Below are 14,271 nucleotides of genomic sequence, written 5' to 3' on the forward strand. Positions count from 1 at the left end.
GCGTGAGGAGTGGCAGAGAAGATTGTGAGGGTGGTGCAGGACATGTATGAGGACAGTGGTGAGGTGTGCAAAACGAGTGACATATGGGTTCGAGGTGGGGGTGGAATTACATCAGAGATCTCCTCTAAGCCTCTTCTAGTTTGCAGTGGTCATGGACTGGATGGACTGATGGTTTGTGCAGTGGGTATACTGGACAAAGGATGTTGAAGATAATGTTCGTTTGTGCTCCATTTCAAGAGCTCATTAGAACGTGTGCAGCGTTTCATGATGTGCACGCAAGGGAGGATCTTCCCTCGAACATGGATTAAGTGACAACATTAGGCTTGTAGCTATTGACTGTTTCAGCAATCGAGTATTCCCATGTTTAACTGAGTAATTGGGTAAGAAATATTTTTGGTGCATGCCAGAGAACAAACTAAGCCATCGAGTCCGAGGAATCGTCTGTAGGCCTCCGAGACAGGATGGTGTGGAGGCACAGGTCTGAGGGTGGAGACAGCAACGCTGGAGCTCCCAGTGAGCACGGAGGGCTCCAGCTTTGTTACATGGAAGAAGTCTGAGCACTTCATTAGTCGTGGACGCCTGCAACGAGCTGGAGTTGAGTTTGTCATGCAGATAATCAAAGAACCCTGTAATGCAAGTAACAACATAATTGTAACTGTAATCTGATTACTAAATTTAATACAGTAAAACATTACATTACTGTGTTGCTGAAAAATGTAAAACAGCACTGTAACTGTGTTTTACCTGGGATCACGGTTTTGCTCACACAGCTGAAGACACCATTTAAAATGGTTCTTTCCTCAGCTGTCTTTATGTGCACACACTGTCCAGCTTCGGGTTCTTTACATGCAGGTCTGTTAAGTATCAAACAAAACACTCTGGGAATGGTCAGGTATAAGGACTGGACTAAGATGAGACCGTGTCCAGAGAAAGACCTTCAGAAAAGCTGGGGAACTATTTCTAAAGGCTACTTTAAAACAACAAGAACGTCGATATATAGAAATGACAGTCTCAGCCAAATATGGACTCTGACCATGAAGTAACACATGCAATCAGGAGAAAAGGCTGATTACGTGTGGAAAAGACCAATCTAGGGGTGTGGCAGATTATCCAGTTAGGTGGTTGCTTTAGCTATGCAGCAGCTGTAAACGAGGGCTGCAACTAACGATTATGTTGATAGTCAGCTAATCTGCCTAATTGTTCTTGGATCGGTCGATTAGTCAACTGTAACCTCCTGTTGTAGGCTGCCCCCCTGTAAATATCGCCCTGTTGTCTCATCCCACAGCAAATTAATTATTAGGTAATACAAATCAAAGCGCGAGTAGTACTTAAACAAAAGTAATGTGCAGATAGGAAACTATGGATGTTCTGTTCTTAAGTTCAAGCTTCAAATTAAACATTTAAATATAATTTTTTGTCCAGTTTCCAAAGTTCACAGATGATTCCGGTCGTGAATTCACAACTGCAGCGTTCCCAGCTGCTGATAACCATGTGTGAGATGACTTGGTGCATGAGCCTCTTTACAGGACAAACCCATCTGTACGCCTCCAGAAGGTGTAGTGTTCAACACCAATTAAATTGCTTAACTGATCATATATATATAATTAATTAATGATATAGGCCGACCCACAGATTAACAAGCTAACGTGAGGTGGAAGAGGTTTGCTATTCAGAATCAAGCAGAGAAGAACAAAACCTCAGATGAAATGACCGTACACAAACATGAAGGTGTCAGCGTGAGCGTTCAGAGCTGATGCTCCAGCGTGCCGTGCTTAAATGCTCGTGCGCTGCAGCAGCGTGCACAGTCACGTCGTTTTTGGGAAATCCTTTTTCTTCCTCCTGTTTGGCGGTTCGCAGACGATACAGGCGATACTGCCCCACGGCTTCCTGTAGTGTAACTGCAGTCACAAAAACACATTCACCTGGTTTTAAATATGACATCATAGATTATGAATCGTAGCAGCCTACTGTAGACATAGTCTTGTGAGGTTTTTTCCACTGGTTCAGATAAACGTCCTTGTCTGATGGTGTAAAGAGTTTCACACATAATATTTGGACTTGGTCCAGTTAGAAGCTTCAGAGTTTAAAATCTCTGTTGTGAGCTGTTCTCTGTGAAACTGCTGATTCGTCTTCTTTACTCAACCAAAAGGGAACACAAATATTAGCTTAGTAAAAACTAGCTGCTTGAAAGTTATTTTTCTGCAAAGGTAACTGAACATTGTGTTATATTAATATGATAAGAAAACAATATCAAGTCCACACGTCATAGTATACGTGTGGGATGAAGGATGCAGTGTTGATGGTGATGAGCGTGGTGCATGGGCGTGCAGGAACAAAACAATAGTAGTTCTGATGTTCCCATAATGCAAACAAAGGTGTCGGGGTTCCCCTGTCTAATCATCTCTCTCTGTCTTCTTAGGTGTAAGCAGCTCAGGATGTCCGCCCACCTCCTCCTCCTCCTCCTCCTCCTCCTCCTCCTCCTCCACTGCCCAGGGCTTCTCCCTCGCTGAGCCAGCCATGACCAGCCAGCACTCACATACACACCCCTCCTTCAGCTCCATCCACTCCATGGCCGAGCAGCAGCAGGTACCACACGCAGCAGCAGTCCCACCACGCATGCCTGTGGGCCAGTGCCAGAGGGATGCATCAACATTTTGTATTCATTTTAGATGTTCAAACGTTGTTGCTTTGCAGAGCTACTGAACATGAAATGTCTGCGAGGTCATGAAGGTTTAATGACACGTGCTATTCAAAAGGATCCGTCCCTAAGCTGGACACTTCCTGAGGCACTGCCCCCACAGCCAAAGTCTGCGGTAGCTACTGTTACCATCAGCTGTGATGCGGGTACTCTGTGAAGATTTACAGTCACTCTGGGGTCAGCGTTGTATTCTGTAACTTTAAACATCTGGATCTGTTCCTCCTTTGCACATACTGCGAACTGCAGGGAGGAGGCAGGGCGTTCTCACCCACGATGTTCACAGTGGGGATGTGTATATATGCGGGTGTCACTGGGGTTATTAAAAAAATCATGTAGCAAATTGTAATGAAGAATTTCTGATGGATGCATAAAAGGAAGAGAACGTGTAGACTATGAGTTACTTAATAGTGGAAAGAGGGTGGGATTAAATAAGCTTATGCTTCCTCCACCTTTTTAACATGTAAATTATTTATAATGATTCTTATTTTGTTTTCTTTGTCTCAGTTGTTATTGTCGTTATACTATTTTAACATGTTCAGAAATACATCTCCAACCAGGTTTCAGCAAAGTAAAGAGGAAAGCACGTAAACCTATTCATGCCTAACACTTACCCTACTGCTATATAAGAACCAGAACCATTCAAACTGAAAGTAGGTTAACCTTTAAGATAACACGACTACTCTAAATATCTCTAAATGTAACCAGGATTTTTCTAAGCTGACGAGAACGATTTCAGAGGCATTTTGAAGTTGATGATTAAAATATGTTTCCTGGCTCAGTGGGTCTCAGTTTTGAGATGTCTCCACTTTATGTGTTACAGATTCACCCAGTACAGCTAAAGTTAGAAGATAGACGTTTGCTTCGCGGTCACTGTAATCCATACTGACATTTGTATGCCAGGTCTCCACCCACATCTTATCCCTCAAAATGTGAACACTTAAGGTGTTTTCATAGCAAACAGCTACCGGGCATTGTGGGTCTTCTGTAAACTGAAGCAACAACAGCAGCAGCGCACATCATAATCATCTCCCGGCTGTCTCATACACAATTTGCTTCTGATCCTGATCTCAGGTCCTACCGGCCTGTATGCCGAAGGGCACTGCTGCTCTCCTCACACAGCTAAATAGAACAGACTGTAGTTTACATTAGTGAACAGTGGTAATGATATGAATAAATATCGCTAACTAGTATGAGCAAAGTTGGAGTCTGCAGTTGATCCAATAGTGGTTACTAACTGCTCGTGGATTCCTCAGGAAAGCTAATGCCATGGGTCAGAAACGAATAATGTTATACCTCATCTAGGAGAAAATGATGGGTTGATCTAGGGCTGTGCGATATGTCCAAAACCTCATGTCCCGATATAAGACATCTATCGCCCGATAACGATATAAATCACAGAAATGTAACCTTTTCTGTAAACTCTGTGAATCTCGGGCTGCTCGACCTGCATGAAGTGTTTCCAGCTGCGCGTCGTGTACCTGGAGTCGAGTTTTAACCGATGCATGAAACGATACATTTTTAGACATAAGTTGTAACGGCGCCGTTTTCTTTGTGAGTATTTATTACACGGCGTGCTGCGGGGAGAAGCCTGTTCTAACGTTTGAGTCTAAGGTTTATTTTTTAGCACCTGGCGGCTCTTTTTTACTTCTCATCAGTAAATAATCTGCTCTTTCACATGATTCAGTTTATTTTGAAAAGTCTCAACAGGATCTTGAGCTTTATTGTGAAAGGTTTATGTGGAACATAATAAACCGGACACGCGATGCTGTTACCGTCGTTGTTGCTAACGACAACGCATAAAAACAGGCGCTTGTCCGTCTGTAGTGTGGTTATATTAAATATAAGAGAAAGAGAGAAAGAAGAAATGAATATAGTCACTACAGTGACATCAGAACCATGAAAAAACATCACCGTAAACAGTTTATTTTGCGACACCACGAAACAAACGACAGCGTAAAATGAAACGACAGACGTTTTTATATCGTCGTCCGATATATATGGTTATATCGAACAGCCCTAGATCCATCTGAACCAGCTACAGATGCTCACGATCACAAACACAGAACCTGTTTGTGATGAGCACCTACGCATCAAACAAGTTAAAGTGCAGAAATGTCTTTCAGCACACATTCATGAGTGTGGGGCTCAGTCGACCGAGCCGTAGCTCTGTAATGTGTGCAGCAAACCTGCAGCAGCTTGTAGTTCTCTGGTCAGAGGTTGCCACAACAACTTGTCCAAGGTACTGATGGTACCCGGTATTTTAAAAACAAAAGCATATAGAGTTTCTTTGATGCTGCCATGTAGCAACCACCAAGCTAACAGCCACATCTCAGGTGTGTAACCACATGAAAACTACAAGAGTAACAATACTGTGATTTTCCCAAATGTTGTTGTAGGTAATGTTTTTCCAGCTGTTGCCCAAGCTGTTGTTGGTCTGCGACCTTAGCTCTTTGCTGCTGCTTCCAAACTGGAAAGAGCAACAAATTGTGCTCCAGTCTGTAAAGAACTTCCATTCCACTCAAATGGTGATGTCACAGTCCCAAGCTCTTCCACATATTAGAGCCTGACGTTATCTTTTTGTAAGTGTACCAGCATTGGAATTTATAAAGAAGCAATCAAGCGACGTGGCTACCCTAATGTGGCCTCAGTGTGACTTTCAGCAGGTACTAAGGCTAGGATGAGCAGTGTTGGTTCTAATGCGTTACAAAGTAACAAAGGTTCTTGGGTGATCTGCACTCGGGTGGATAGAAGAAACATCAAAGATGCTTTTTTTCTTCCTGCACGCTCCTGTTAAAGGTCAGCTGATTTCAGTTCATGTACAGTGGGAGAAAAATGGTGGAGCAGTCTACAGCAGATTGCTTTTATTACACTAAAGGACGCCAGCGCTATGGTAAAGTGCAAGCTGCACTGTGCTGCTAACACAACTTCAGCTCTCTAAATAATTTCCCCCAGGGATTAATAAAGTATTCTGATTCTGATTCTGATTCTGATTCTCTGCAAACATCTGCACAGACCTCATGCTAACGCTAGGCTAGCCAAGAACCCAGAGTGACGTTAAAGCTGAGTGTTTGCAAACTTCTGATCTTCAACAGGTGACAAACAAATGAGCAGTCAGGCTACCTGTGCATGTTTCGAAAGTAGAAGCTCTGTGGCGATCACTTGCATTACATTTAAGAAAAGTAACAAATAATGTGTAATAGATTCCTTTTTTGACTAACAAACACCAACAGGCTGGGTTTACCAGCTGAGCTGTGTTCCAAGCCTCGATATAGTCCTGAGTCTGGGTCACTGGGTCACTAACCAGAACTAGTCTCATTTCTACAGGTACTGGCTGGACACTTGCTTAGAGAGCTCAGACACCTCAGAGGGGCTCAAAATATGAGTTGTTACACCTCTAATTAGTAAAGGAGCAGGTTTAGGTGGTTCAGCTGTGTGACCTTCTCTCTGCCTCCTATGTGAGGTGATTCAGGCTTGTCCTAGACAGTCATTGCTTCCCAAACCCAGACGAGCAGCAGAAGACAGATAAAAACTAAAAAGCAAGAAAAAGATGAGACTAACTCCCTTCAACTGTGTTATGAGTGTTGCTGTTGCATAGTTTGTCCACCAGAGGGCACTTTGCAGTTTCCCTGCAACAACACTTGATCCAAGCAGAACAGTAATCCTCCTCTTTCTGTTTCTGAGGTGAGGAATCTGGCAAAAAAAGGACCAAGTATTAAAATCTTAATTTAAAAATCCTCAGTCAGTCAGATTCTGTTACCTGACCTTTTAAGAAACTGGCCTGTATGTGAATAAAAAACGAGTGTGTGCTTTGCCTGATGGTCTGTGCTCCCCTCAGACTACCAGCAACTTAGTTTGTATTAAGTTGTTTTTTGTTAAAAGTTGGTGCAGTGGAACAACTCATCATGTATTAGTTGTAATAGCAAACTACGTAATACAGTTGGTACAAACTGCAAAGGTTATTGATGTGCACTCACATTTGTTTTTAGTGTGAAGCTGTCCTGATACACACATGAGGAACATCTCCTGCATCAAACCTGAGACGAGTTTGTGAAACGTTGTTGTTCTCTGTAGGTGCTGTCTGATATGACCATACTCCAGCGGAGAATTCCCCCTAGTTTCAGAGACCCTGCCAGCGCTCCATTGAGAAAACTCTCTGTTGACCTCATCAAAACTTATAAGCACATCAATGAGGTATGAAACAGTAACATTACACACACACCCTTTTATTTTGTACTTTAAATTGTGTCGCCATGATTTCCTGGAGACTTACTGTAAACCTTACATGTGATTTACCTAAAAATGGAAAATGTAACTGTCTAAACAGACTCTGGTCCCACTGCATTTGTAAAAGCTGGACCACACACACAGTCACAGTCCAAAAGTTCAGAGGACATCACCTTAAATTTCCTGGAGACTGACTGTGTAAAAAGATTGCTATCTTGGCTAACCAACCGGAGGGATAGATGCAGCTATACCAAGTGATAGCAGCATCACAAGAAGGTTGAGAAATGCCAGCAGCTGGGAGAGGATCGCAGGAAGACGTGGAAGATGACGGCAACAGTGGTGCCTGTGGTAACTGGACCACTGACCCCCAAACTGGGCCAGTGGCTTCACCAGATTCCAAGAAACGACATCTGAGATCTCTGTCCAGAAGAGTGCAGACCTCGAAACAGAACAAGCTTTTATAGCAAGGAAACAAAATATTCTCTGAAGCAAGGAAACCCTCAGCAGCGCTGATCTATAGTTCTTCATCCATGAAATGGGCCGATCGTGGCTCAAGAGTCGGCAGTTCATTGGTCATTGATGTGAACGTCATTTTTTGCACTGAAATCCAGCATCCACTTAAGAGACGGCTAATGTAGGCAGTTCTGCTGTTACACCCCGAGAAGAACAGAGCAGTAACAGCTGGTTGCTGGTGCGCAGGTTATTTGGGTTTGTTGCTTTCAGATGTACTGTGAAGCAGAGCCTGCGCTGTGTTTGTGTCCACAGGTGTACTATACTAAGAAGAAGCGGCGGGCCCAGCAGGTCCCTCCTGAGGACAGCAGCACGAAGAAGGAGAGAAAAATCTATAACGATGGCTATGACGATGACAATTATGACTACATTGTGAAAAATGGAGAAAAGTGGCTGGACCGCTATGAGATAGACTCACTGATTGGGAAAGGCTCTTTCGGACAGGTGAGGTCTCCACAAGAAACATTCTCCACTTCTGTTACTACTGCGGACGCAAAGTCCAAAATGTCTGAACTAAAGTTATTTGACGGCTTCTGCCGTTAGTGAAATTTGGCCGTGTCTCTGTGAAAAGTTGAAAGTAAACTCTGTGTGAAGGATTAGTAAAAGCTGTCATGTACAGAGCTAAAGCGTCGGTATGGCTAACCCAGCGACAGCCAGCAGCACATCTGAAGGTCGCTGATTACAGCAAACAAACCAACGTGCTCTTACAGGGAGCTGCACTCAGTAATTGTAATCAGTAGATTGCGTTACATTAAGAAATCAAAGGCAAAGCCATTGTTATTATGACACAGGCTACATGTATTGTGTACATGACAGGACAAAGTCAGACAGGAAGTGTTTGGCTGTCCTTGAACTGAGTGATTCACTACCTGTGATGTAACATGTGTCCACAGGTGGTGAAGGCCTACGACCACCATGAGCAGGAGTGGGTTGCCATTAAGATCATTAAGAACAAAAAGGCTTTTTTGAACCAGGCACAGATAGAACTACGCCTGCTGGAGCTCATGAACAAGCACGACACTGAGATGAAATATTACATAGGTAAGACACACACTCTGTACACTGCTGTACAACACAGCTTCTCTTGGTTCATTACAGACACACACGGGACCTTTACTACATTTATTCTCTGTGCACACACATCTGTTAGTGTGCACACCCACTGTTGCTAACACTGGCTGCTGAACAGCAGAACTCAAACATGCGAGGTATTTAGAGTGCGCTCTCCTATCATGCTGAGGCTGTTTAAGTACAAAGATCTGTCTATGCAAGCACTTACTACCTGCATTTGAAATGACAAATAACAAATCTGTCCCGTTAATGTTGACATAGATGGGAATGACGAATAATCAAAAAACATATTTAATATTTCACCTCACCTTTGACACCTGAAACTGAAACGTCTCAAAACTGTGGTATTTTTAAACGATTCAGTGGATTAACTTTTCCCCATGTCTCCCATTTGTCTCTTTGTGTCTGTCTGTCAATCTGTCTCTGTGCAGTCCACCTGAAGCGTCACTTTATGTTTAGGAACCATCTGTGTTTGGTGTTTGAGTTGTTGAGCTACAACCTGTACGATCTGCTGAGGAACACCAATTTCAGAGGAGTTTCCCTCAACCTCACCAGGAAATTTGCACAGCAGCTCTGTACAGGTGGGTGCATAGAGACGACACGCAGCTGCAACACTGTGGCTGAGCGTTTGTACTTGTGATTCCACAAAAGGTGCTGGAAGCATGTGTGATAGTCGTGGTCTGTAGTGCGATTAGTTACGCTTAAACAAAGCGCTGACCGTGAACGACTGAGCGTTTTAAAACTGAGCACACAGCTGGCACCACAAAGTAACAACAACACATTTGAATAAATGGTTGTAAATGTGGTGTGGTTGGGCAGCACGGCGGTGACTAGCCTCACAAGGAGACGGTCCTCAGTTCGATTCCACTGTGTGGAGTTTGCACGTTCTCCCGTTCTGGCGTGTTCTCTCCGGTGCTCCGGCTTCCCCCCACAGTCCAAAGCAGCTAGTGGGGTTGGGTTAGTGGCCTAACCCTGCAGCCTCGCTCATCCAAGGTTCACACCTTCAGCTCTTAAGGATGGAAACAGCAATCCCTGCTACTGTTTACATGTTTATCAGGGAATAAAAAGATGTTAAACAGTTCAGTTATTCATGTGTAGTGAGGCAGGTGTCCGAATACATTTACTGATCGATATGTAAACACTGGTAATAATTCTAGAAATGTGCAGTAAATGCAGGTTTAATGCTGATGATGTGCACTTATTTAGACTATACGTGTCTTCAGTTTGCATAATATTGTTGACACATGTTGGTGTTTTGTCTACAGCACTATTATTCCTGGCCACTCCGGAGCTGTCAATCATCCACTGCGACCTGAAACCAGAGAACATACTGCTGTGTAACCCCAAGAGATCAGCCATCAAAATAGTTGATTTTGGATCCTCCTGCCAGCTTGGACAGAGAGTGAGCACACTTACTCCAGATATGATTCTTTATAAACGCTGCTCACCTACTAGGATCACTCCCCGTTACTCACAACGTTCACATTTGGAAAATATACCAAGTAGCGTGGCTTGCACGATGGCAGAATAATTAGGACTGTTGGCTCATGATAAGAGGTTTCCTAGTTTTTGTGTGGGTTTCCTCCCACTGCCCAAAGACAGGTCAGGTTAGCTTTAGTGGGAATGGAGAAGAGACACAGCTGTCATCATCTCATCGGCATGAATGTCATGGGAACTTTGGGCTTTTTTAAATTTTACTGTCCTTTTTCTGTGATGGAATAATTGTACAATACTGCAGCTTGGACAACAAAACTGAGCGCACACGTTTGATCCACACAAGGCTCAAAAGTTTACATGCAGGGACAAAAATAAACAGATCCATTTAAATCTTTAAGAAGTGCTACTCTACACTGTCTTCTTGCTAATCATGAACAGCAGTTAGCTTCTCTCTGTGTTGTGGGGAAAAGTTACCATGACATTCATGCCTGCTCTGACCACAACCCTTGATAATGTTAAATTAAAGTGTATAGAATAAAGCAAGGTATGAATGTGTGGTCAAATGTGATTGCATGTGTCCAGTTAAATAGCTACACTGTAAAGTCTTGGTGTCAGATTGCTAAACTCCACTTCCTTCTTAGATCTATCAGTACATCCAGAGCAGGTTTTACCGCTCTCCCGAGGTTCTGTTGGGAATGCCGTATGACCTGGCTATCGACATGTGGTCTCTGGGATGCATCCTAGTGGAGATGCACACAGGGGAGCCTCTCTTCAGCGGCTCCAATGAGGTAACACCAGCGTGAACACACGTGTCGGGTAGTGTCGGGGTTGAATCAGGGATGTCCTTCATCCGTGCTCAGTGTTTTATGCTACATCCATTTACATGTGTTAAGAAGCTAGCGTAGAGAGGTCACGTTGTAGACACGGTTGTTACGATGACAGAAAGTCTGTCTCTTCCAGTCTACTCTTAGTTCCTTTGAGATTGTACTGAGAAGCATGAATTTGAAGACCGCATGTGTTTGCAACAGCATGTCTGTGGTATGCTCTTACTTTGGTCCACATTAAGAGAGTGTGTGTGTGTGTGTGTGTGTGTGTGTGTGTGTGTGTGTGTGTGTGTGTGTGTGTGTGTGTGTGTGTGTGTGTAGGTTGACCAGATGAATAAAATTGTGGAGGTTCTGGGAGTTCCACCCAGCCACATGCTGGATGCAGCTCCTAAAGCCAGGAAGTATTTTGACAAGCTGTCAGATGGTCTGTGGACGGTGAAGAAGAACAAGGATGTCAAGAAGGTAAAGTTTGCTTCTGTTTTGACTTCACATGTGGAAAAATGTTAACTTGTGTGTTTAGTTCAGTTCACTTTCCAAATGTTGACTAACACAGGATATCCAGGTGGACTCACCCTTCTACTCTACCTGAGCGCTCGAAGCACTTAAGCAACTTGCCTCATTCACCCGTTTTTCCGTTCAAGTCCTTTCTGTCGTCCTGCTGTCACACACACGTTCATACTGCAGTGGGTTAGTATCTAGCCCAAGGTTATTTGGCAGACAGAGCGGAGCAGCCAGGAATCAAACCACCAACCTTCCAGTTGGTAGATGATTCATAGATGACCTGCTCTACCTGCTGAGCTATGGTGAAGATAACCTGCTGAAGTTCAAGCTGAGCATCAGACTGGGGAAGACAGGTGACTCTAAACACGCCATGGCTTCTGGTGTGTTCTGTTTCTACCTGAGGATCCACGGGGTGTTCTTCTCTAACCATCAGGTTTACCTGAAAAAGAGAAAATGTGCAGTGAGCAGCAGCTCTGAAAAGGCTTTCTTAATGCCAGATATGAGAGGATAATGAGGAAGGCGACAGTGACTATAAATAACACAACACCTGTTACGACGAAGCTATAACAGGGCAGGAGAGTGTTTCTGAGTGCTCACACTTGGAATCATGAAGCAGACGAGCTGCAGCAGCAGAACCACACTGACCAGAGAAAATGGAAAATGTTTCATCACCTCGCTTTTTGCTGTGACACGTGGATGGTCGGGTGTAAACATAACATCACCCTTCCTTGTATCAACAATTGAGGCTGGTGGTGGTTTAATGGGTGCAGAATATTTTCTTGGTGCACTTTGTATCGACTCAGTACCACAACGACACCACACGGTACCTGAGATTGGTGCTGACTATGTCCATCCCTTTATCATCACATTATAGCCATCGCCTGATGCCTGTCACAAAGCTCACAGCCTCTCAGGCTGGGTTCTTGAATGCCACCGTCAGTTCACGGTACTCAAAGGGCCTCCACATGGTCCAGATCACAAACTAATACAGCACTTCTGGGAGGTGGTGTAACTGGAGGATTGCTTCATGAATACACAGCCATCGATGAGACCCTGCTATGGATCAGAATCACTGAGGCATGTTTCCAGCACCTCGTTGAATCTGTGCCATTAAAAATTAAGACAAAAACAGGCCCAACCCAGTACAAAGTGCAAAGCACCGAACAAGCTGAGGACTCCTCACAGGCTTTCTGTGAAGAAGGATTCATCGATTTTATCGACCATGGAGGACCTTTGTTTCCTGCAGTTTCAGCTTTAAGCCTGGACTATTGTGTCTCCAAGACGACAGAGTTTGGGAAACGGAGCTAAATGAAGTTTTCTTTAATTAGAATACGAGTCTCAGTGTTAACCTCAGTATTGTGTCCTGAGCAAAGTGTTGAAGAACAGCGTGCCTTCATGTTGTTATTGGAACTTCACAGACTTTCCTTAATAGTCATAGCGTGTGTGTGTTTTTGTGTTTTCCAGGAGTATAAGCCCCCAGCCACACGGCGTCTACATGAGATTTTGGGTGTTGAGACCGGGGGTCCAGGGGGCCGGCGAGCAGGAGAGCCAGGACACGCCCCTTGTGACTACCTAAAGTTTAAAGGTAGGCATTTGCATGATTACTGCAGGACTGAGCATTAATATTCATGTAAACAAGTTCATGGAGGTGGAAACAACAAACACAGAGAGGGTGAAATATAAATGAGTGAAACAATAAATACAATTAAAGTTGTGTAAATTATTCTCGCAGTAAATGTCCTCCTGAGGTGTCTCTTCTAATGTGATGTGTATAGATGAAATCTGTATTCATTTGTAAGCATAGCGTAAATAGTAGCAGCATGTAGGCCAGTGCGCAGCCGTCAAAGGTGGAGGACTCGGCACTTTGTCCCTGCTTGGTCAAAATGGCTGTGGAAATATAAAAGCCTCCTTGTGGAGGGGAAGGAGGCTGAGCTGTTGAGTGAGGTACCAGAAAGCTATAGCTGGGCTCACCTCAGGGCACAGCCTGCATTCTGGAAGCACTGTCCCGGAGATGGGGCTGGATTCTGCTCATCGGTAAGAGTCAGGGGTCGGTATACTTGTGTCCTCCCAGTTCGCTGCACTGGGGTTTCCCCAGTGGGTTGCTTCCCCACACCTTTGGCTCATGAGTGGGTCCTGGCTATCATTCTCTGTTAAGTGTGAAAGCAAAGCTGTCAGTTTAGTGTTTGGTTTATGTTCCTACCCTTGTCTTTGGCCTGTGGGAGTTGACTGAAAGGATGTGGTCGTGGATTAAAGCGCTGAACCTCTGTGTGGAGTTAGCATGAGGAGCAGATATCAAGTGAGGGCGAGGGACACAAGAAACATCACGGGGTTGACACTACAATTGTAGCTGGCCACCATCATTATGTCAGTGTTTGTCCTCTTCCAGACCTGATCCTGCGCATGCTGGACTACGACCCTAAAAGCCGCATCACGCCATTCTACGCCCTGCAGCACAATTTCTTCAAGAAAACAACAGATGAAGGAACCAATACTAGTTCATCTACATCCACCTCTCCTGCCATGGACCACTCTCATTCTGCCTCCACTACTAGCTCTGTTTCTAGCTCTGGTAATGTAGACTCTTCTCTTTCTGCACCAGCTTTCCTTGAACTTTTTCCCGTATCTGTTAGAATGAGGAATATGTCATCCTTGTCACAGCTCCAAAGAAATGGTAGCGATTTAGATTTCATCCCTAAAATGTCTCAAACAGGATTTTGTTAGGATCAAGTAGACCGGGGCAGGAGTGTAGTGAAACAGCTGAGAGGATGCTGTTTGCTGGGCGTGTGTGAGATGCAAATGAGTGCTTCATAATACAGATTTGATGTGACCCAGTGATATTCAGTGGAGGGTCTATGTACTTAAACACTGCAGCACAGTCACCCTCCCTGTCAGCACATGACTTCTCAGTCAGGTTTTCATAGTTTTCTTGATGAACATGAAAGTGAGGAGACGGGCGAGTTCGTTCTCGGTGACAGGAAAAGCAGATCCACTCTTTAGTCCTCTTCA

General features: G+C 44.2%; 1 protein-coding gene across 2 annotated transcripts in view; it reads left to right on the forward strand.

Annotated features, from left to right (window-relative positions):
- The window catches only part of dyrk1b (dual-specificity tyrosine-(Y)-phosphorylation regulated kinase 1B), a 59,846-nt gene that overhangs the window by 43,012 nt on the left and 2,563 nt on the right, over positions 1 to 14,271 (forward strand). For both annotated transcript variants that reach the window (XM_005752872.1, XM_005752871.2), the window contains exons 2-11: positions 2,420 to 2,586; positions 6,770 to 6,889; positions 7,688 to 7,876; positions 8,326 to 8,473; positions 8,935 to 9,084; positions 9,769 to 9,905; positions 10,582 to 10,728; positions 11,086 to 11,226; positions 12,730 to 12,850; positions 13,652 to 13,834. In XM_005752872.1, the coding sequence (XP_005752929.1) occupies positions 2,518 to 2,586; positions 6,770 to 6,889; positions 7,688 to 7,876; positions 8,326 to 8,473; positions 8,935 to 9,084; positions 9,769 to 9,905; positions 10,582 to 10,728; positions 11,086 to 11,226; positions 12,730 to 12,850; positions 13,652 to 13,834 (1,405 nt within the window). In that variant the 5' untranslated portion in view covers positions 2,420 to 2,517. The remainder of the gene's footprint in view (positions 1 to 2,419; positions 2,587 to 6,769; positions 6,890 to 7,687; positions 7,877 to 8,325; positions 8,474 to 8,934; positions 9,085 to 9,768; positions 9,906 to 10,581; positions 10,729 to 11,085; positions 11,227 to 12,729; positions 12,851 to 13,651; positions 13,835 to 14,271) is intronic.

This window comes from Pundamilia nyererei, unplaced genomic scaffold (assembly GCF_000239375.1).
Source record: "Pundamilia nyererei isolate P.nyererei 1_Seehausen unplaced genomic scaffold, PunNye1.0 scaffold00387, whole genome shotgun sequence".
Classification (NCBI taxonomy): Eukaryota; Metazoa; Chordata; class Actinopteri; order Cichliformes; family Cichlidae; genus Pundamilia; species Pundamilia nyererei.